This window comes from Podarcis pityusensis, assembly GCF_964106645.2.
Source record: "Podarcis pityusensis genome assembly, chromosome: 16".
Classification (NCBI taxonomy): Eukaryota; Metazoa; Chordata; class Lepidosauria; order Squamata; family Lacertidae; genus Podarcis; species Podarcis pityusensis.
The window spans coordinates 20,121,745-20,145,685 of NC_138041.1; the positions used below are offsets into that span (position 1 = coordinate 20,121,745).

General features: G+C 41.5%; 1 protein-coding gene and 1 long non-coding RNA gene across 2 annotated transcripts in view; one reads left to right on the forward strand and one right to left on the reverse strand.

Moving 5' to 3' along the window:
* The window catches only part of LOC308466039, a 365,679-nt gene that overhangs the window by 165,890 nt on the left and 175,848 nt on the right, over window positions 1–23,941 (reverse strand). The window lies entirely within an intron of this gene.
* MED13L (mediator complex subunit 13L) overlaps window positions 1–23,941 on the forward strand; it is a 172,444-nt gene that overhangs the window by 92,762 nt on the left and 55,741 nt on the right. Inside the window, exons 5-7 of the mRNA XM_080986142.1 lie at window positions 16,030–16,175; window positions 19,586–19,777; window positions 20,151–20,339. Of these exons, the coding sequence (XP_080842268.1) occupies window positions 16,030–16,175; window positions 19,586–19,777; window positions 20,151–20,339 (527 nt within the window). The remainder of the gene's footprint in view (window positions 1–16,029; window positions 16,176–19,585; window positions 19,778–20,150; window positions 20,340–23,941) is intronic.

Genomic DNA, 23,941 nt, shown 5'->3' on the forward strand with positions numbered 1-23,941 from the left:
GGTAGCCATGTTGGTCTGCCGTAGTTGAAACAAAAAAATAATAATAAAAAATCCTTCCAGTAGCACCTTACTGGAAGGAATTTATTTATTTATTTTATTTGCATTATTTTGTTTGCATTAGGATTGTAATTCTTTATATGTATTATAAAATTTGCATATACATAGTCTGATCCAGGAGCTCCAACACATACCTAGGGATCCTGCAGGTGCAAGAACTCCTCTATTTCCTTTACGCATAGGGCATATTTGCAAAGGCTGTGCCATGATTAGGGCAGTATTTTGATTATGTTTATATTGCACTGTTTGGAGAAGTGTCTAAGTGATGCCATGAGACAGAGGTGGAATAACGTCCCTAGGGAAGTTGACATTCTTCCTCTGCTGGAGATGTTTCAGAAGGCTGTAAACTGTTACGCAAAGAGGTGACCACTGCAAAACCTCTTGATCTGTCCTGTAAGCCTGCATTTCCATGTCTTTGTGTGTTGCTTGGTATGGCTAGAAAACTGACCAGTGGTACATTTGCTAGCTAGTACTAGTAGTCTGAGGTCAGAGATCATGCAAATCTGTCAGTGTGGGAATTATGGCTACACTGCAGTAATTAATACACTGCCAGCTGTTGGGAGTTTAATCGCCAACTTTTATTTGGATGGCTGATGATTCCCACCAGCAAACAGGGGGACAGTCTGTAACAGCAGCTCATGGCATAGTGTTGACCTCAAAACTTCAACAATTTTGTTTCTGCCTATGGCTGAAATTTCGCTGCACTGCTAATATTCACGGTGTTTTCTTTCCAATAAAATTGTTTGAACTGGCAGTGCTCCTGAGTCAGCAGCGCACTCCATTCTGTGCCAAGACACTGAATGTTCTGTCAACCCCCCCTCTTTGGGATTTACTTGAGGATTTTAGGCACCTACAGAACGGCAGGGTTCAGTCGTTGTTGCCTTTGGCATGTCTGACCGTAGATGATGATAAATGAGCAAAGAATGCAAATCTGCTTTCATGAAAAATGGGGTTTTGCTTAAATGGCACACCCTAAATCAGTCCAAATTTGAGTGATTTGGTAACAGTGGACTACTTCTGGCTTGTGAATTCTTCACGAGTAAAATTTCCTTGTAATTTGTTTTTCCTGAAAATACTTCCTTTTGTGTTCGATGTTCAATTTATGTAGGAGTGCTGTTTTTTTATTCTCCTTCTATTGTGAATGGGACATGATGTGTTTTCTAATAACAAATGAGAGAGTAAACCAGGCAGCGGGACTTCACCAAGAGAAGTTCCTGGGGATTGTTCTCACTGCTTCTATTATACATAATATTATCCTAGCACAATGAAGCTTTGAAACATTTTGGGTGTAGGCTTTAGCTTTTATGTCATTCTATTAATCAAGCTGTTTCCCCCTATCCTATGTCTCTGTGTGCATAAGTAATTGGATCTATTTTAGCTCAATTATCCTGAATCCTTAGGAGTGTTGATAGTTTTGTTTACTTGTTCTCAGGTGGTGGTGGGGAGGAATTAGAAGTTCTAGTTTTGAGGAATACACTTTATAATTCTTTCTGGTTCTTATCTTTTGGAAGCCAGCTCTATAGAAATCACATCCCAGTTACACTGTAAACCTGGAGTGCCTGAACTGGCTAATTCTTGCCTTTCGTGTGCTTGTTGCAGCATGGTAGGCACTTCTGTGTGATGCGATGCTATTCTTCAGGGTCCTGTGTATGAGTAATGTGAGTACATGGATGGGACCAATTGCATGTGGCTCTCCCATGGAATTAATTGGGGTTCCAGTTCCATGGGAAGGACCCAACAGGATCCTGTTCCCCCGCTCCCAAGTTGTGTTACTAACATGTGCAGTCCTACAGAGAGTGAAATTGCAGGAAATGAAAGTAGATCCTACTTGCTGGAGCATATTTAAATATCTTAATGGCAGCACCTCTCACTGCTGGAGACAAGAGTGTTGAATAGTAAACTATTAACTATGATTGACCATGAATGTACCAACAAAACCTTTATAGGGAATTCTTAGGTTAATCGTACCCATTCCCCCACATATTTTTTAATTCCCTGCAAGGAGAAGATATGACCTCCCTTTCTTCCTTGTGAGGAAAAGGGGAGATGGACACAGTTGACATAATGGCATATCCTGGGAAATAGGGGAGGACTGGTTAGTGCGTAAGCAGGGCTGGATGAATTCCAGATTGTTGTGGCCTGGTCTCCTAAACATTTGTTGCCACCTAGACATTTAAATATTTTTCATGCCTGGGTACAACAGCAGCAGCAGCAGCAGCAGCAGCAGCAGCAGCAGCAACAACAACAACAACAGCTGGAATGTGCTTCATTTCAAAGCTGTAAAAAGAAATTAGGCTTTAAAAATGAATAAGGGGTGGAATAGCAAACTTGATGAATATTCTTAATGGGGGAAATTGGTGAGTTCAAGTCACTGACATACCTCAGTGAAAGCTAGGAAGAGGTAGGACTAACCTGGAGATGTGTGTCTAGAAGAAAGCCTACATATGGTTTAACTTTATGCTTTGTTTTTGATATATTGTATTGATTATATTTTAAATTGATGAATAACATTAATTGGCTATATAATTTTGGCTCTTCTTGCTTTGTCAGAGTAAACTTGAAGATCTGTTAATTCTGAAGAGGCCTCAGGGATAGAAATCTAAGCAGTAAGGTTTGAATTGGTATGCTAAATGGTACTATCAGTGGAATATAATATGCCTGTCATTGAATAGGTTTTTATTCTTCTTATCAAAATGCTTTGTTTATTGCACCTTTTGTTTAAGTAAATGCATTGCATCTTAATTGACGAATAAAGCCAGTGCTCTGTAATTAAATTATCTTTACTTGTTTGTGTAACCTGGCAAGTGAATTGAAGTACTTGTTAGAAATAACTTCAAATTAAACAATAGATTGTCATAAACAAAGGAATTAGACGACTCCAAGAACAACGTCTTTAATTTTTTTTAGTGTTTCTCAATCTTGGGTCCCCAGACGTTTTTGGCCTACAACTCCCATGATCCCTAGCTCACAGGACCAGTGGTCAGAGATGATGGGAGCTGTAGGCCAAATACATCTGGGGACCCAAGGTTGAAAAAGGCTTAGCTGGATGTTTCAGATATGATTGATAATCTTTTAAGACATAACTGCATGCCTCCATTTTAAGCACACCACCTGAAATTCAGTGCCTGTTTCCCAGTTAATGCTTCTAGTTAGTGACAAATTCTAGATGAGAATGTGTATTTCAGCAAAGAATTCTGATAGCTTATTAAAGACCTGGTAGTTACAGCCATTGTACTAGCGTTGAAGGCTGTTGAACCTATAGAATGTGGTAATGAGCCAATGGAAAACTGAAGAGAATATGCACTGTCTAATCTGTTAAGGATGTGGGATTCTTACAGTTACTGAGTCCAAGCTTTTCTCTCTTGGAACTCAGTACTTACCGGTAATAGCGTAATGGTGGAGTCGAGTTCAACATAGTGTTAAGGTGGATGTTCCACCAGCGCAAGGCTTTCTTCTTGTGCAAGCCCCCTGAATCTGTTCTGGGGTTCCCCCAACCCCCTGGGGAGGACATGGGCAGAGGAGTAGAGGAGAAAAGGCCCCTTGTGCAAGAGGAAAAGCTGATAGGACTGTGAATATGAATAAAGCTTTGAAATTTGGGGGGAGAAAGGTTGTATTTTTAGGTTTGGTAACTTGGGATATCACACAGCATATTCAAAGCTTAAAAGATTTCCTTTAAAAGAGGAAATCCCCTCCTGCTCCAGTTCCAGGTTCAGTCCTGTGCAAAGGAACAGAGTGCATGAGCAACGAAGAGAGGCAATGGAATTTGAGAAGTTAATAATAAAAAATAGCAGACACATATTTGCAAAGAAAGTATCAGCTGCTTTCCAAATCGGATACAGAGCCTGGACAAGTTAAATATTATTTAAAGAAACACATTCAAAACATAAAAGATAATATTCCAGTGGATGTCTGAGAAAGCGTATGGAGGAGTACACATAGTTTTTCCTTTGAATATGGCAATAAGAGGAACTGCTATAAGAGAGATGGCACGTCGCCTCTGCAGTAATGCATGAAATCAATATAAAAAACTACCTACCCCTAATGTGGAGATGCCAGAAGAAGAAAGCACACATTTTCCACAGGTAGGAGTGTGAGGTATCTCCCTCTACCAGAGAGGGAGAGAGAACTATTAATTAAGAAGGATTTTAGGCTATGAGATTCCTCTGCATCTGATGTTGTTCTTACTGAATTCTGTGAAACACTTGGTGAGGCAGAAGCATAAAGAGCTGACTTCTTAGAAGCTGACAGCAGCTGGGATTTTTAAAGTGATGTACCTTTATTTTTGTTTATGCAAAGCCATTTTAAGACAGGGTTTTGGATTCTGATCTGCTGGTCAAGCGCAAGCCACAGTTTATCATCTCAGTGCAGAACTTACACCTAACCATAGTTAAGTAAGTTTATCTAAGATTTGGTATGTGTGAAATGCTTTGAAAGTTTATGTAGCTGGTTTGTTATAACTGTAGATAGTCAAAACTAACCACAGTTCAGGTCTGGACAAAATGGCAAACTGAGATTAATTAAAGCTGAGATTAATGTGTCTGTTCTCCTTGCATCCACACTGAAGGAGAAGAGGAGAAGCAGGGAGCATCTGAGCCCAAGGTTCAGGCATGTAATAATAAAATATTGCTCATTTTTACATCCAGAATAGGAACTATGGCATGAGCTTATAGGCAAAAATCTAAACTGGACAGAGATGGATTGTCACTGTATTTCAGCTGCTTATATTTATTATTCCGATGAATTAATTGCTACTGTTCAGTTTTAGGATGGTGTAATGTGGTTTTAATTGAATGCTTTATGAGCATGGTGATTATTATGTTAAGAATTTATTTTCTAAAAAAACTTTACATAGGAGGTGAGGGCACAGGGAGTGGGGCACGTGTGCCTTGAAAGGCAGCTTACAAATTAATTAAATAAAATATGGTGAGGTTTGTCATGTTTCTATAGAACAAAATCCAACATAGGATATTTCTGCCAGTTATTTCTACTGGAATGGTTGGCAGACTTGTGATTCAATCTGTTGCATTGAGGTTGCACATACTGCTATTCCTTGCTCTGGCCTAGCTCTGGATATGTGACATTCATAGTACATATTTACAGGTGTGAGAAGGCTGGGAGTATTGCTTTGCAAGAGCTTCAACTGGATAAAAAGATAAACACAGTCTAAAGCACAGTTGTTAGGTTGTAAAGCTGTGGTCAGGGTGTGTCCTTTTAAAACAATGTGCAGTGCTTAGCATCGCTGGCTTCCTTAAAAGAAGCAACTATAAAAATAAAAACGGCTTCCAGCATGAGGAGTACTGAGAAACTTTCTGTGATGAATGCTGAGCGACGTCTTGCTAAGGAGCCTGTAATGGAGATCTCCCTCATTAGAAGTGAAGCATTAGTAGCCACAGTTAAGACAAAATTACGTTTAATGTTTCCATTGAAAGTATGGGACTAACATGTATGGAACTTTGATTGTGTCACGTGTTTCTTACCACATTTACTATTGGTTGCTTCTGATCATTTTAATATTGATTTGGTGTGTGTTTATACTCTGAACAATTGTGAGAGCTGGTTTGAGCCTTTGACTGAATTAAATCTAGTTTTTAATCATTTGAGTATTTTCTAGAGAATAAAATATATGGATGCCATTAACAGTATCCTATATGTTTGGAATGAGCTGCCCTAACACAAAGCTTCTGTAACTGTCACCATTACACTGCGTAGAAAATGAGCTGTGGAAATAACTGCAAATTCCTAGAAGTCTGCATCATTTGAGATTTTTCTAGCCCTGTAAATAACCTTTACTGCCATTCTAAAGGGAAAGGCCTGCAGGGAATGCAGAAGTGATGCATTTTTACAAGTAATGTATTTGAATCCCATTCAACTGAATTGACAGTAGCGGCCTGTTACAGAAAAGAAATGTATCGCTACAATGCTAACCATTTTTCTGTCTGCTTCGGATGCTTTTTTAAAAAAAATAAAATAAAAAAGGCTCTATTAATATGGAGAAACTATGGTTACCAGCTTCATATGGAGAGTGAAATCAAGCTACTCAAATATCACAGGGTGGAGAGAATAAAGAAGTAGGACATAAAGCTGAAACATGGGAGCAATGAGGAGCAGGCAGCTCTGCCCTGAAGAAAACCACTACTGTTAACATAGAGGTGAAGCTTTCTTCTGTACTCAGATACTGAACAGAAACCTGTGAGTCCCTATTGCGTGACCCTGCCAGATAGTTCCTTAATTCATTCTGTGTCAGAAACACAGTTTTTGCAGCTTACAGTAAAATAGATACTAGCATTCAGTTACAGTGAGGGTCTGTTTTCGGACTCCATGACAAACCATAGGTTGCCACGGTGCCTTTTCAGCTGTGGCTCTCTCCTTATGGAATGTTGTCCTCACATGCCTGCTACCATCACTGGCTACTTTTAGGCACTGGATGAAAAATACTTCTTTTCAGCCATCCTTTTGGCCTTTAGCTTGGAGAGTTTTAGAAACTGTGGCCTCTGTTAGTGGGTGGGATTTGTTAGACTGCTTTTTATGTATATAGGTGTTTTCAGCTTTTTTTTGTTTTGTTGTAGCTTTTTGTTTTGTTTTGCTTTGGTTTGAATTTTTGTATTACATTATATTATAAGTCTCTTTGAGTTTACATTTAAAACAGTGTCTTAACAAGTCCAATAAATAATAATATAAATGCTAACTGTAGTGTAGAACTTGGTTTTAACTGATGGAGTTAGTATCCAGGCACCATGGTTTAGAGCTCCCTGCCTGTTTTCATTTTCTGTCTTTGCAACACTTCTATATCTTTCTTTCCTGTTCCTATTTCGTAATAGTATTTGGATACCAGTGTTCAAGTCAGTTTCCATCAATATAAAGCAATCAAATCAGTAAAAGTACTGTAAGAAGCAGACTGAAGTATGTTACAGTGTTTAAGTGCCATTTGAAGGCCCATGTCTGGCACCAAGAATCTATTGGGCATGGGTACCAGGTGAGTTTTCCTGGCTGTGCCTCTGGCCAGCATGTGAGATTTCCACCCTGAGAAGCTACAGCGACTTGGTTTACCACGTAGGGCAGTGGTTAGTGCCTCACGACACCAAGTGAGGTTAAACAGCCCAGTTGCATCATCACTGATAATTAAGTGTTTAGAGAGCATGCTTGTAAGCATTTGGAAGAACTGATCTTAGCAGCTATGAAATGGTTTGCATTACAGTGCGAACATGGATCCGTGTTTGAGCTGGCAAGCTCTAGTGTGGAGCTTGAAGCCTTTCCTTTGCATTGCCTTGGTGTCTGATGACAGCCCACTTTGGAACCCAAACTGCTAGCTGATCCCTTTCTCCTTTGCTTGTGAATGGAGATAGCAAGAGAGTTGGAGATAAAATCAGTGAGAAGAGACTATCAAGAGTCAAGCAAATTAGTTCTAGCATGCTAGTCCTGGCAAGAATGCATACAAAGTGTCAAGATAATGGGTTCATAACATTATCTAAATGCTTCCTGTGTTATCTAAACACTTTTCTGCATTGTGAATTTGTTATCTCAACACTCTGGATGCTAGTGAAGAAACAGGCTAATTTATATTCATAGGGAGGATCTTGGTGTTTGAATCTTATGGCTTCTGAAAGTTCTCGTACAGTTGCAGAATTTATTTGTAGGGTTGCAATTGATTACCTGGTCTGTTGGTTTTTTAGCTGGTGGGTTAGCATGTACAAATGGGTTCTGCCTTGATAGAAGATGAATTTAATCACTGGTACTACCACACTACTGGAGGGAGGGTGTGAGGCATTGTCACTTAAGATTTTTATTTATGAGTAGGGGAAAGAAAAGCAGTAAGCAAAAGGAGGAACTGTAGCTCTGTAGCAGACTGCATGGTTCAATCCCTGGCACCTTAGAAAAGAAAAGAAAAGGATCAAGTACCAGGTGATTGGATAAATCTCTGCCAGAGACTCTAGAGTGCTGCTGCTAGTTAGGCTAGATCAGTGCAGTCCAACTTTTCATACCAAATGGGCCGCCGGAGTACTTTGACGTGGAACTAGTGGGCTGCACACTGTCTTGTTGTCAGGGCGAGCGGGATAGGGGGTGGGGAAAGAGTGAGGAGCAAGGCCAAAACCTGACCCCTTTCTCTCCCCCCCCCCCCGCCCTCACACTACCTTCCCAGAGCTGCCTCAGCAAGGTGCTGGGCTTTGGAAAGGAGGCGTGAGAGCTCTAGGAACCTGCCAGAGCCCTCACACCTCCTTACCAAAGCCAGGCTGTGCAAGGACTGGGCAGGGTGTCAAACGTTGCTGAGGGCTACCCAAAAAGGCCTTGAGGGCCAAACGCTGGATCACCCTGGGGTAGGTGGACTGATAGCCTGCCTAGTATAAGGCAACTTTCCTGCATTGCTTATGAGAAAGGTGGGTATATATGGTCAACCATTTATAAGTAAGTCCTAAATTGCAGTTGAAGAAGGGTCTGGTATTTGCAAAAGGGCTTCTGATGTGATTTTAAATCCTGCAGAATATTCTGTATTCTGGAACATGTAATTCATGCATCTGAAGGAGAATGTTGTTTTTTATCTACTCATTCCCATTTCTTTTAAATAGTCTAAATACTGGGGTAGGAGAACTGAATATGAGTAAGCTGCAAGGCACAGGGTTATCCTCAAGAAGAACTTTCTTTAATGTATGCTTTTAATGTTGTCCATAGCAAACACTCATGGAATATTGGTGTGCTTGGACTGCTGTGTCTAGTGATCCTGTTTGCACCTCATATTTACAAAGGCGAGCATTCAGGGGCTATGAGCCATCTTAGTTTACCTTCTGGAGTTTTTCCTCCTAAAACAAGAAATCATCACAGTTAAATCATGTGCATGAAATTGTCTTGCCAGTTTTCCCTGCTTGTTTTCCAGCCTTGTAAGCTCTAGTCTGGAAAAGTGCCTGCCAGTATAAATGAGTCTTTTTAAGGTGCCAGGGGACTCTTTGTGTTGTTTCACCTGTGTAATTGTTTTGGTAAGAACATCTTCATAACATCTGAAGGATAATGTAGAGAAAGCACTGGAATGCTCTTCTATAAATACACAAATTTGAATACAAGAGTAGAACATGATTGGAGACATCTATCAGATAGCACAATCTGTTTTCCTTAAGCTGAGATAAAAATAGCTCTTGAAAAGGAGTGTTAATGTCGGAAAGAAAGGGCTATTCTGATTTGAATATATATGTTCTTTAGCGGAGGTCTCCTCGTGCTAGAAATCCTAAAAGTGGGAAACATCAAAGTATATTTTAAAGCCTTAGCTGCATATGCTTTGTCTTCTTGAACCCTGGAGATTGAGAATCGGTGCAGCAGTCAGAACGCCACCCCCCCCGTCTCCTGCCAGCTGTATTATTTATTAAAAGTAGCGTAAGGTTCTAAATGGTACAGCAAGGTGCATATCTGGTGAAATGGATTTGCAGAAGCTTTCCAAATGAAGACATTATCCAGGATCCTCATTTGAACATAGAGGGATGTCTTTCCAAGCTGTGCTGCCTGAGAAACTTGAGGTGAGGCTAGGGGTCCCTTCCAACGCTACAATTCCATGATTCTATGTTGTGGAATAAAGCCATTCCATAAGAATTTCAGAATTGTTACTGCTGTGCTTATGACTGAGGAATAATTCGAAATTGCTTATTTGTCACGGAACCATCATTAGGTACAGACAGAGTAATGGGTCAAGTCTGCTTTAAAAAATAAAAATAAAAATAAAATCTTAAATTGTGATGTTGCAGCTTTTGAGTTTCTCCTTCCAGCCCTGTGACATTATCTTTTTTGAGGGTGAGTGAGTGATGTTTCACTTTGAGAGGAATAATGTCTTACAGTTTGATATGGCTGCACAAGTCTATATATACTGACACAACATTTTATTTTATTTAAAAAGACTGAACACTGGTATGTTGATAAAGTGTGTCGCTGAAGAATGTAATCAAAAAGATATGGAACAGGGTGGGGTCCCTTGACCTGCATGGTTTTAAGTTTAAACTTGGAATAGGGAGTCTGGCCCAGTTTGGATGCTCGGAGCTCAGTTCAGTTTTTGCCTGCCCATGCAGCCAAACCAGAAAGTTTCTAATAAACCATTCTGATTTGTCTGAACTATAGTTGCCAGCTGTGTGTGTGTGTGTGTGTGTGTGTGTGTGTGGAGAACAGCATGTTAAGCATGTTTAATATCCTGGCCTCTTCAGTCGTTCATAACTATAGTTTCCCAGGTTGGGCAAAATGGGAAACTATGGTTAATTCGAAGCTTCATGGTTTGATAGCTTGATGAGCAAAGGAGCTGCATGTGCAGGGAAATGGCGTATGTGTATCTCAGTTTATTAAGTCGAGATATGATCATCTGATTCAGCCAGTGTGTCCTCATCTTTATTTTCATGCTAAGCACTGCAAGAGAGCCCTCTGGAGGAAGGCCAGGGGAGCTGCCACTGTAACATATGATTGGCTCATCAAATAAATTCTAGTTGAGGCAATGTGTGTTGAAACCAACCGCAGACATGCTGCAGCTATTCATAAGCAGGTTACTACTGGAGGTGCATACACCTTGAAGTGGAACACACACCTTTCCACTTCCTTGTCTGTCATTCATACATTTCTAAGCTACACTGAATGTGCTTCTGAATGAATCTTACAGGATATTTTATGTAGTTTAGCTTTTCATTGTGTGAATTCAGCCCTGAGGCTGGCTTTTACCACGATGCCCATGCAAAATAACTTTCTTTGCCTGTATCTGTTTAAAACACTTATCTCACCTAAAAGACCCACAAAGTGGCTTACAGCAACCATTAAAACACAACTTCGCATAAATACAAAGCAGAAATATAACACCACTGCAACAGAGATAGATAAAACCTATCAGAGTAGCAGGTGTAAATTTCGGAGCAAAATTCCTGGTGAAGATATGTTGTTGGTGGTGATGATGATTTTCACAATTCACCTGAAGGTCAGCAAAATGGAGCCAGGCGAGTCTCTCTAGGGAAGGATTTTCAAAAACATAGTGCGCTCTGAGTATTCTCTGTTCTTGCCCCATCTCTCTTTGGTATATTCTTCTCCCTGTAGCTCTCTAATGCCTTCAGTATGACTGAAGACGGTGTATACTTCCACTCAAGGAGCAATGGGTTTCTGTTCAACCTGGCATGTCTCTGTGCCAAGACAAAAGTGTGCTAGGTTGTTATCTGTGAGATGTTGTTTGCAGATGACGCAGCCTTGACAGCATACTCCAGAGAAGCTTTACAGAGACTCATCAACTGTTTTGCTCCACGCATCAGCATTGATTGAGCACGTGCTTGAGGTGGTAGACAATTTTGTGTACTTGGGCTCCACCATAACTAGCAACCTTTCCATTGACACTGAGCTAGATAAGCATATAGGCAAGGCAGCTATCACCAATACAAAGATGAAGCTCTACTAAGATTGTGTGCTGAGGCTGCTGCTTTATGGAAGTGAGTTGTGGGCAACTTACACCTGCTAGGAGTGACACCTTAGTGCCTTTCATACCACTGTACCTTGGTACTCAAACAACTTGGAACCCAAACACTGCAAACCCGGAAGTAAGTGTTCCACTTTGCGAACTTTTTTCAGAAGTCGAAGGTGCTCCATTCTGAGTGTTACGCTTCCGATTTGAGTGCCACACTTCTGTTTTGAGTGTTATGCTGAGGTCTGTCTGTTTTTGCTATTTATTTTGAGTTTTTGTTTTTGCGGCTCTTTTTGTTTTGTTTTTGTGACTGTGTGGAACCCAGTTCAGCTACTGATTGATTGATTGATTGATTGAGTGACTGCAGTACATTGTTTATTGTTTTCGTTTTAGCAATGGTCTCGTTAGATAGTAAAACTCATGTTAAATTGCTGTTTTAGGGGTTGCTTTTAAAAGTCTGGAACGGTTTAATCCATTTTGCATTACTTTCTATGAGAAAGTGCGCCTTGGTTTTTGAATGCTTTGGTTTTGGAACAGACTTCCGGAACGGATTAAGTTTGAGAAGGAAGGTACCACTGTACGTGCTGTGTCAGGAAGATTTTGGGCATCACATGGCCGAATAGAGTCTCAAACAGAAATTTGCTCATCCAAGCCCACATTTCCAGTAGGTTTGCAGTTCTGTCTCAGTGGCCTATGCTGGCTTGGTCATGTATGCAGAAAGGAAGATAGCAGGATCCCAAGGGTGTGCTTTACGGAGAGCTAGCTTCAAGCACCAGGCCTGTTGGCAGACCAGCTCTGTGTTATAAAGTTATCTGCAAACGTGGCATGAAAGTGGGAAACATTAGCCCCACCATGTGGGAATCCCTGCAACCTTCCAACAGTTTGACTTCACCTCTGATGTCACACTCCTTTCTGAGTGTTCTAGGTCTCCAGGAACATAAAGTGTTATACTTCATATGCTTTCAGTTTTAGGGTGGATTTAGATGTTATAAATAACATCTAAACAGAAAGTGGAAGTGTGGAGTCACACCCACTTCTATTGTTTTGCTTCTTCTGATAAGGGAACTTGCACATCTTGAGCCTCAATATTTTCTCATGAGAAAAACTTGGCCTCATCCACATTCTGTGCACTAGGCATGCTCGCACACCTCTCCCGTCCCTCCTTCTCAACTTTCCCCCCACCCCAATGCCTTAACTTTCTCTTGTAGGGGAGTTGCTCCAGCCCTGTGATCATTTTGTTTGCCCTGTTCTGAACTTTTTCTAGCTCTACAAAATCTTTCTTTGAGGTGAGGCAACTAGAGCTGTACACAGTATTTTTTACAGCTGCTGCATCACTCACCATTTCACACTCCATTAGAGTATATCTGAAATAAGGTTGGTTTTTTTTGTTTTTGTTTTACGTCAGTCTGCATCACTTCCACTTGCTTGCATTGAATTGCATTTGCCAATTTGCTGCCCACTCACCCATTTTGGAGAAATCCCTTTGGATCTCTTCACAACCCCCACCCTCACCCAGTGTTCTAATCATTGCAAACCTAGCTACCTCACTTCCCACCCTAACTCTAGAAAATTTATGTACAAGTTAAAAGCAGAAATGCAATCTGATTCTTTTATAAATAATGGTTGTCCACAAAATAGCACTGGAGACTATCTGTCTTTTTATTTATCTCTGTTGGAGTAATGATAGTATGATGCCTTTAGAGTTCTGTAATCAGAGTATAGGAGGGCAGGTTGGCAATCACTCTGGGCTCCAATGGATTTGACAGTATTTCTTTATCTCGCAAGCTTAAGAACTGTTGACATAAACAATGAACAAAGCAAACAATTCACAATATCAAAATCAAACCACTGCTGGTTATTTGACAGCATTAGATTTCTTGAATCAGGAAATTAATGTCAGTTAATGGTTGCTAGATGAATAGCAGTTTCTGTCAAAACTCTTTGTCTGTCCATGCCCCCCCCCCCCAGCATTCTCATATTTGTCCTTCCTTCCTTCCTTCCTTCCTTCCTTCCTTTCTTCCTTCCTTTTCTTTCTCTCCTCCCTCAGGTCTCTTTTCAGATTCTTCTCCACTCTGCTCCTTTTGGCAGCCTTTCTTTCTCCACTCCTTCCCTCTTTGACATCCCTGTCTCTTTTCTCCCTGACCCCCATCTCTCCCCTTTTGCGCAGCTTGCATACCGAGGCTCTAGAAAAGAGGTAAAGCAAAAATGTAACACACTCTTTATATAGGTTGCATTGTACCTACACACATGCAGGTCAGCTGCCATGGAAAGGCTCTAATCTGCTACTTCACATGGCAGGCAGCAGCAGCCCCTCCTCACAAACTGACCTGCTGGGGACCCGACAGAGGGTCCCATCCTTCCTCAAAGTGGATCTCCTTTTCCAGAATAGCTGCAGCTTTGTAGCTTGCTCTCAGAAGAATGTCCCTTCAGATTTGCTTGAGACAAGGAGACCATCAGCCTTTCACAGAGGCAGAGTTCAGGCTTCCTTCACAACAAAATGAACAGGCCTGCAACTAAGGGCTTCAGTTCCTCCTCCTACAGTTCTGTACTGTTTCCTGCCAGTGGATTTGCACCAGAGGTAAACAAGCCTTCAGGCTCCTGTTTGATATACCAGGCATGTGAGTATCAGGCTACAAATAATTCAGTGTCACTGAACTTCCAGCTCGATGGGGCTTTGTTTTTAGTATTGTAAACTCCATTCATTGGAATAATACAGTATAAAAACACCAGGGATAGTAAAGCTCAGTAGAACTTAATTATTGTTTGGCTGCAATATCTGAACTGGGTCATATTGAAAGTAGGCATCACTAACTAAACTTTACCATTGTCCAGTCGTAAGTCATAAATACACTATGCTTGCAGTTCTGAGACATTAAACCATGCAACATTCTTTTGGGTAGGTCAAAAAATATTGGCCTGGTCAAAAAGACTTTTTGAGCAAATCTTTCCTCCTTTAGTGATAGGATAATGTGTGGAAGCTTTAGTTTTACAATAAGGGTCGGCTGGTTAAACGGCTGCAGTGATTTGAAGAGTGGTCCACTAAATTATCCCAGTTGTTTGTTTTCTTTCATTCAAGCGTACTTGTGGGTTGGCTTGGGCAGTGCTTTTCTCTTAGAGCTGGGCTCTGTGCCAAAGGAAGCAACAAGGATCAAAGGCACGGTCATGAGTGATTCAACAGAAATCAGCTGATCCCGACTCTCTTTCACTTTGGGAAACTTTGCCCAGAAGCAACTTTTCTTTACAACTGAGCAATGCCACACTTCCCCTTTAGCTAAGAGTGCAGGGAACCCACCCTTCTGCGATTCTCAGAGGCAGAGTTGTGAGGCAGTGCCATCTCCTCTCCACCTGCATATAAAGCCAGTTATGTTGCCTTCTGGGAAACGCTGGGGTGTCCTAGTGTTTCCCTCACACTGCCTTTATTCACTTGGCAGCCATTGTGTGGAAGACCCAGGAGTATCGTCTTCTCTTTGGGCACTAAGCAGTTTCAATGGGAGCTAGAATAAAGTAGAAGAGGGCTAGCTACTGAGTTATGAATAACATCTAAAATATCTAAAATACCCAGTATGGCAAAGGTATCTTTGAGTTTTCTAGTGACTGTTGGGATTGTTCAGCAGTTGTTGGCTGAACAATAAAGAAATGATCAGAGCTGCATGTTCTAGGTACCTGGCTCTGGTTGCTCGACAGCCCAACAAGCATCTTGCCCCTCCAGCCAGTAGTGAAGCAGACAAAATCTGGTGCCTTAGCATATGCTATCAAAACTGTCCCTGTGGTACCAGAGCAGCCCTGTTTCCGTTCAACAACTAAGTTGAAGAGATTTGTTCTGAAAACTACTGTTGTTGCTGTAAGTTAATGAAATGCATGCTTCATAGCCAGGGTTGAGCTGACCGTGCTCTTAGAAGAGAGAGAGAGAGCAAGATCAGAAGAATCTTTATTTGCATTAGCCACTAGCCATAGCAATAAAATAAAATGTACTGAAGATAGAAGTAAAAACTTAACTATACAAAATACATTTTGGAAGTTTACATCAATAATCAAATAATAGATCTTATTCTGAATGCCCTCGCTAAAAACCTTGCAGTTTTTGCTGTCACCCGATCATCTTGATCTGCTAGAAGAAAGGAAGTTAGAAGTTAACTCAACTCTTTAAAAATGCACTTATTTTAATGGGGCACGTGCTCCCTGTTTTGCAACATGCCTTTTTTGTGAAGGGATTTGATTGTGGTTAAGGCAGTAAAACCTTGTTCATGTTCTTTATTGTGATTTGTTTTGAGGCATGAGCTTTAGTTTGCAGCAGCTCCATCTCTCATGTGAAGTCTTGTGAAGACTGAATGTATGATGTCTTGATCAGCATACAGGCTCCTTTTCGCTACATGCTTCTCTGCTTTTTCAGCAGGGAAGGGCTTGATGTTTCTGCCACTTACGTTGGAGATGAAAGTGTGTTCACACCCATGCAAGCACCATGTGTTGTAGTTTCTGTTCCAGCAAGATCCATAGAATCTCTGTTGCCATTCTCTGAAGCATTGATCCCAGGATTAAACGAGCTTTTGTCACGTTTCCCTCTTCTCTCTTCCTTTCAGTGAGCATTTGTCCTGCGCCTTCACATTCTTCCTTCATGGGGAGTGCAATGTGTGTACAAGTGTGGAGATCGTCCAGCACCAACCAATATATCTGATCAGCGAGGAGCATCTTCACATGGCTCAGTCTTCCCCTATGCCATTCCAAGGTAGGTGTCCTATGTGCGTGTCTTCTTGTCATCTGGAGTAACTTTTTTCAAATAAGTTTTACTAAATTTTCAAAAAAATAATAATCACATAGACATTCCAATACATAATATTTTTTCTTTTGTTTTATTGACTTCCCATTCCATTTTCCATGGTGTTTTTCTCTCTCCCCCTTGCTGCACCCCATCTCCCCGCTCTTATATCATTGGACATGGGTGGCGCTGTGGTCTAAACCACTGAGCCTCTTGGGCTTGCCGATCAGAAGGTCGGCGGTTTGAATCCCCGTGACGGGGTGAGCTCCCATTGCTCTGTCCCAGCTCTTGCTAACCTAGCAGTTTGAAAGCACACCAGTGCAAGTAGATAAATAGGTACCACTGTGACAGGAAGGTAAACGGCATTTTCGTGTGCTCTGGTTTCTGTCCTGGTGCTCAGTTGCACTAGAAGTGGTTTAGTCATGCTGGCCACATGACCCGGAAAGCTGTCTGTGGACAAATGCCGGCTCTGTTGGCCTGAAAGCGAGATGAGCGTCACAACCCCATAGTCACTTTTGACTGGACTCAACTGTCCAGGGGTCCTTTACCTTTTACCTTATATCAGAACTATAATGCAATAATCTCTAATTCCTTCTGTTGCTCATAGTTCAAATCCTGCTCACACAAATTCATCATTTCTTTAAGTAGTCCGAAAAAAGCTTCTATCCTTCCGTGAAGCAATCATTGTTAAGTTCACTTATTTTAACTGTTAGCTTTGCTGATTCAGCATAGTCCATCACTTGAGTAAAACCTTATCCTGGCTTAATGTAAATGCATGGGCTCGCCGAGGGGAGAATGCAACCATTTTGCTCCTCCTCCCTTTACTCTGCTGCTGTGGTGCACTAAGCTTAGGATATCTTCCAAACCCTGGCTCAATGTTTAGCTCTGCTTCACAAATCATGGGTTGTATGCCATTGTTACAAACCTTGGTTTCAGCTTGTGGTTGATCTGGAGGGAGTTAAACCCTGAGCCCATGTTTAGGTGACATGGTGTATGTAGCACAGTAGCAGTATGACAGGAGGAGGAACAAAGCAGCCACAAACCCTCCTGGAGCCTGGATGCTTACATGTAAATGCTAAAACATGGTTTGGCATAGCATGATGGGCAAACTAGGCTAATTGATTGAATGATAAGAATAGTGCACTGGTTTTTGAGCACATGACCTGTATTTATAAACTCTTCCTAGAACTTTAGCTTGGTGACAGACAGCGCTAAAGCTCAGTAGGTGCTGTAAGAAACTAGTCCTTTTAAGCCTCAGCTCTGATGGGCCCCTGTATGTGAGTATTGATATTAACGGAAGGTCCCCCTTCTCCATTTTAATAGATGTCTTGAGTACCTTCTGTGCTATTCACTGTTGGATGACTCCACCTTCAGTGTGTTCCTTTCCTTTCCCACATTCAAATATCTGCTTTAATTGGACTTAATGTGAGCTTTTAATTTGCCACATGGTGGACTTTCGTAAATTGGTGATTTAAATTACCCTCACCCCCCCAGGTTTAAATGAAGTTTTCTATTTGTTAATTAATATATTTCCTGAAGAGGTGTGTGCGCTAATTGGTTGTTGTAACAATTAACAAATATCGGTCTGAAACTAAGTAGAACATTTTTACTATCTAGGAGTAAATCCATGTCTTCTGGCCATGCAGCTTGCATCCTTTTGCTCTAAAGGATTATATCTGCCTAGCGAGACAAAGGAGTCAATTGTGAAATAATGAATTTCTGTTTGACTGTTTCTGTACAGACACTTTAAGCAGGATCACTTAATTCAAGATAGGGCCATAGTCCAGCAGAGTTAAATGTGCTTAAGCATTGCCTACCTAATAGCAAAGGGCTAGTAATTATTGTTTGCACTTTTTTTCTAATGAAAAGGAATGCACATGTCCAAGCTCTTCGCAATTTTAAATATTCTTAATTTACTACAAAATGCTAGATTGTTTTCAAAACGAGATGTTCAATATAATTGATGCAATGGGATTTCTTTTACCTCTTCGCTTACCTTTTTTGCTGTAGAATATAAAGTTCAGCAGCTGTTAGTCCTCGAGGCTCCTATATGAATAAAACTGTTTACAGAGCTGAATGCCTTGCTTTGCTGGATAGTGGGATGTCAGCAATGTGTCTGGTGCTGTACAAACTGCAAAACATTTTTAAAAGTTGTTGCCTGAAAACCATTCATAGTTGATAAGTTTACAAATGGGGTTGAATAAACAGGGAAGCAAGGAAGAGAGAGAGAGAAATTAAAAGTATATTTAAAATGACAAGGAATGCTTCTGAAATGATTGAATACGTTTGCGGGGGGGGGGGGGAATTTATAGAACAGCTAGAAGGAAAAAGGTTTTCAGAAGAGTATTGAAACTAGAAGTGGAGGATGCATTGTACATTGCCTCGAGCTCCTCAAATGAAATGCAGGATAAAAATGTAGCATGTAAATAAATATTTTCTGCCTTGGGTTCCATGGCAGCACAGAGGTCAGATGTTAATGTAACTAAATAAACAAATTAAACTTACAAAGGAAGCCTCAGCAAGAGAACTGGGATATGGAGATGTTTTAAAAATGGGGGCATTCTAGAATGAATAAAAGAGATCAGAGATGAAGAATGAAGGCTGTAGAAGTGGACAGGCCAGGAAATGAGGGAGGAGACATCCAATTAGCATGCAATTAATTAATTAGCATGTGATTTGCATGAAAGGCTAGTTGCCAAGCTACAGCTGGAGGACGGATAGTCCTTACTCTATAATCTTCTTACTCCAGAGTTATCCCCAGATTTAAATCCTTAAACTCAGTGGCCTTAAAAACATCAAATGATCTTAAATAATGGCACTTGAGGAGGAAAACACTTAATTAATTTGAGCTGCGTCTTCCTTACTATCACATTTTTAAATCTCTCTGCTTTCCACAGCTGAGAGGACAACATGCTCTGACAGTCTCAATGCTGCACAGAGTACTTTGAGGTCCTTAACAGAACATTCTTTGGCCAGGTCTGCAAGGTTTAGGAGCCAATTTTAAATTGAATTGACAACAATATATATATACATTTGGCCAAAATTAAAACATGCTTCTTCCCCACAGTCCCCCAGCCAAAATACTTCTAATTTGTTTGTGTGTTTATGAGCTGTGTATAGTAAGAAGCTACTTATTAGGGCAACATTTTGATTGCATTGTTATTATTATTATTATTATTATTATTATTATTATTATTATTATACCACCCTTCATCCGTAGATCCCAGGGCAGTTCACAGTTCCTGGAAAGTAAGCCCCATTGAATACTGGGGCTGACTTCAGAGTAAATTTGTTTAGGCTATTGCAATGTGTGCTGGGGCCTGAGGTGAGCCTGTATGCTGAACTATCTTTTTGTTTTCTTTCCCCCCTTGTTTTATCAGTGCTGATAAGCCCTTATGGCTTAAGTGGTACATTAACGGGCCAAGCATACAAGATGTCAGACCCAGCAACCCGGAAGCTAATTGAGGAGTGGCAGTATTTTTACCCAATGGTGTTGAAGAAGAAAGAGAATTTGAAAGAGGAAGAACTGGGATATGATGACGATTTTCCGGTGGCAGTAGAAGTCATAGTTGGTAATGTTCAGTATTTTGCTCATACAGCTTTTCCCCTCCTGCGACCGCTATTCAAAAAGTTAAAAAACGTACCCCTGTTCAATATGTAGCAGTCTTTACTGTGGATCTGTTAATACTAAAGAATTTTGGAGACACTACTTGGCCTTAAGATTTGGTAGCTGCTTTGTCTTCTAGCTCACGATGATCTCAGGCTATTGATCCCTGCTGCCTATTAGTTACAAACGTGACCGTTTCAAAAAGATGATGTTTATGAATAATGGATTTTGGCTGTGTAGTTAAAATTTGTGTATCAAAGCAGAAACAATTTCACTAAATCGGAAACGTTTAAAAACATTCATAGCCTACTCTTGTCGCTTCACTCCTGCCTTAACAGGTGGCGTCCGAATGGTATATCCTTCAGCTTTCGTTCTTATCTCGCAAAATGATATTCCTGTGTCACAGAACACTTCCACGCTAGGAGCCCACAACAGCATGACACAGCAGGGAGCTGGCAACGTGAAAGATCCCAGCAGTTGTGGAATGTTACTCACACCACCCACCTCTCCAGAGCAGACTGTCATAGGTAAGCGAGGAAGCCACCTTACAGTTCTTTTAAAACCTTTATGTGTATTCTGCCTGTCTAGAAGAAGAACTGAAGCTCCTTGCCGATGTCAGTGGTCGTTCTGGCAGTCTTCACCTTAATAAAGACCAGGCTCTCCTCAGAAGTATTCTTCCTGCCCACATCAGATCCAGGATTCATAGCAGGTGACAGGGCCCAGACCAGGACAGCAGGGCAGCACCTGCCACACAGTTTTTCCCTTGTACACCTTGACTAGATGGCAGCTGGATTCCTCGTAGGAGGGTGCTGGATAGAGGTACCCTGCTTCCTTGCCAATATCAGTGCTGGTTCTGGCTGTCTTGCCCTCCTTGGAAACTCTCTCTCCCTGCCCCAGCCGAGTCACTTTCAGGAGCAGAGCAGGAGGCAGTGCCCTGGCTAGGAGGACAGCACAGCTCCTACCACACAGTTCTTTCCCTGAGACAGCTCGTGCTCAGTTCATATAAAAAGTGATTTAAAGTGGAGGGAGAGCTTGTTGGATCTTTCCTCTGTCTGCTATGTTTTGTGTTCATCCCCTCTTGCTATCTGTATTTCCCCTGGTGGGACTTTCTTCTAGCCCTTGGGGCAAACTAGATGTGACACATCAACAGTAGTTGCAATGAACACATCTCATTTTTAAATTTTAAACAGCTGTAGAGACGCCAACCAAGTTTGGGACCACCAGTGAACAGAAACATCACTTATAGTGTGAATAGCAGACTTTGGCGGGGGGCTGTCATTGGGACTGGGGTGGGAGGAGGTTTTCTAACACTATCAACACCACTGCACTCCTAGTACTGAGGAATACTATAGCTCAGTGATGGAGAATATACTTTGCATGCAAAAGGTTCTGGTGTCAGCCCCTGGTATATCCAGGTTGTGATAGAAAAGACCCTCATCTGAAACTGGGAGAACTGGGCCTGTCCATGTAGATAATGTGAAACTAGATGGAGCAAAGGCTTGATTAAGTGTAAGGGGAAATTGCTTAGGTGGACAAGGTGCAAGTCAAATGTAGCAAGCAGTAGAAGAATTTAGCACCTTGTTCCTGTATCTACTTTAAGTTTCCTCCCCTCCCTTAATCAGAGTTTGGCACTGACTTGCATTTGAATACATAGGTCTGTTACTACCATGCATAGTTACACCTTCAGTAAAATTAATATTTTCAAAACACATGCTTCTTAATGCATAGTGATGGAGCAAAATTTTGAGGAGCGCTATAAAATCTGAGCTCTGCAGCTTTCAGGAAACAGAAAGAGTTCCAGTCAGAGTCATAAAAATGTTGTCTTTATGTGTTAGTGAAACCTCAATCTAATATCCTCTGCTGTTCCTTGGTGGTTGTTAAAGTGGTGTGTCTCTTTTAAATCAATGAAAGTACTTAACTTACTTTGGGTAAAGGCAAGGCATGTCCTTCAGCACTACACAGGTATATCCGGTTGTAATAATTTCCTTTCCTGCATGGCTGCCAATGTCCAAGGACATAAGCTGGTTCTAGCATTGGGCACACACTGTAGGCAGATCTGCTTTGTGTTGATGCAATTAATTATAGCGAGTACTACTCTTCTCCCTGAAAAAGCTATGTGAGAAGGCTTTAAGAAAGAACAACTTTAGCAATTAATTATATTACGGATGCTGTTGGACTATAACTGCCAACGCTTCTCTCTCTGGGGGTGGGGTGGGGGTGGCAACATATGGCGTACCACCACCCTGTACATGCCTCATGATATAGCTAGTATATATATAGGACTTGGGGGAAGCGATAGGGATAACAGACAAAAGCCAACCCTTAAGAAAGACTCAGTCAAACAAACTGCACCAAGAATAGATCAAAAGGGCTAAATGGATGGGACTTTTGAGAAGGAATGAGAGGTAGATACAAGAAAACAAGAGAAAGAAACTGATTTTAGAATATAAGCAAAAAGCTTTCAACTCCATCACAAATAACTATTTAGATCGGGGTGGTCCAACCTCTCACGCCAAGTGAACTGCAAGAGCATTTCAACACACAGCCCACGGGCCACACTCTGAACGATATTTCCACATCGTAAATTAAAGTGTTTGTAATATATTCAATATTTTTTAAAATAAACACAATATATTTAATGAAATATATATAGTTAAATACACAATAGATTTAATATATTTAGTAAGCAAACTCAAGGGGAAAGCACAGGAGAGAACAGTGTTCAAATCCTGGCTTGCGGGTTTCCCATTGAGAACAGGATACCGGAGTAGATTGGACAGGCTCTTCTTGTCATGGAGCATAGAAGCATAGAATTGTAGAGATGGAAGGGACCATGAGGGTCATATAGTCCACCTCCCCGAAAGCTGGGAAAGGAGGTGGAAGGATTCTAGGACCATTCCATAACCCTCATGCCTCCTTCCTGAAGCCGGGTCACACTGCCATCATTGCTGCATCAGGAGCCACTTCCATTCCCTGCTCTTCCAGGGGCCACCTAAAAGGCCTCGAGGGCCACATGTGGCTCACAGGCTGCATGTTGGACCACCCTGCTGTAGTTGTTACTGCACAGAAGAGACAGAACGAGCAGAGAGCGATGAATAGAGGAAAGCATCCTGTCTCCAAAGCACTGTGGTTGAAGATCTTTGGTAAAATCATTTCCTCTTATTGGAAGCTAGACCTGTCAGTCACAAAAGAGCTCTCCCTCTCCCCACCTTGGTGTTTTCCTTATATGGGAAGCTTGAGGAGAAAGGTTTCACTTCTGGCAGACACACTGTCTGCACTGTTGTTTTTTTCCATTGTCAGAATTGCTTCAGAGGTCCCTCCTCTCTCTCTCTCTCTCTCTCTCTCTCTCTCTCTCTCTCTCTCTGTGTGTGTGTGTGTGTGTGTGTTTGGAGAGGGCTTTCAGAATCAAACTCAATTTGGCTCACGTCTTAGGATTTGTCTAAATTTCTAGGCACACTCCTACTGATGCCTTTGAGAATGTGGCCGTCAATGAATGCAGCGCATCAGGTCTATGAAAATCCCAGAAATGTGTTGCTAGCTGGTGCCTGTTTCTTCATTCTTGTGCAGGATAGTGTTTGCATGCCGCCACCCAGGACTTGGATCCTGTGAAGGCTTGCATCATTGTGGCATTATTGAAAGCATCACAACTGCACGCAGATGCTTGCTCCACATGTCAGCCAGCATTTGCAGATCAGAAACATAGACTTGGGATGGGGAAGTGTCCCTTGAGAGACCTTGGCTGCTGACAGCAACGCAGTAAGAACCAAGTGAGAGAGCAGGATGCCATTGGACAACCTAGTTTGCAAACACTTGTAGCCGCTGGAAAGAACAGCAAACACAAAACCCTGGCACAGACGTCCTTTTACAGCAGGGGCAGGCGTGGTTGCCTTTTCGCCTTCTGATGTAGCAGTGCTTTGGCTGCTTTCAGTCTTTTATTCATAAGGCTTTTTCTGGCCATGCCAGACATAAGAACAAGGAGTTCTGTAAACATGTTTGACCTTGTTGAGGATTTGTACTATTACCTCCTTTTTCAGTTCAAGCACATAGTGTGTGACATGCAGTTAGGAAGGCTAAGCAAGCTCAAAGCTCCCTCTGCTGTTCCAGTTCATGCTTAGAGTGCTGCCGCTCA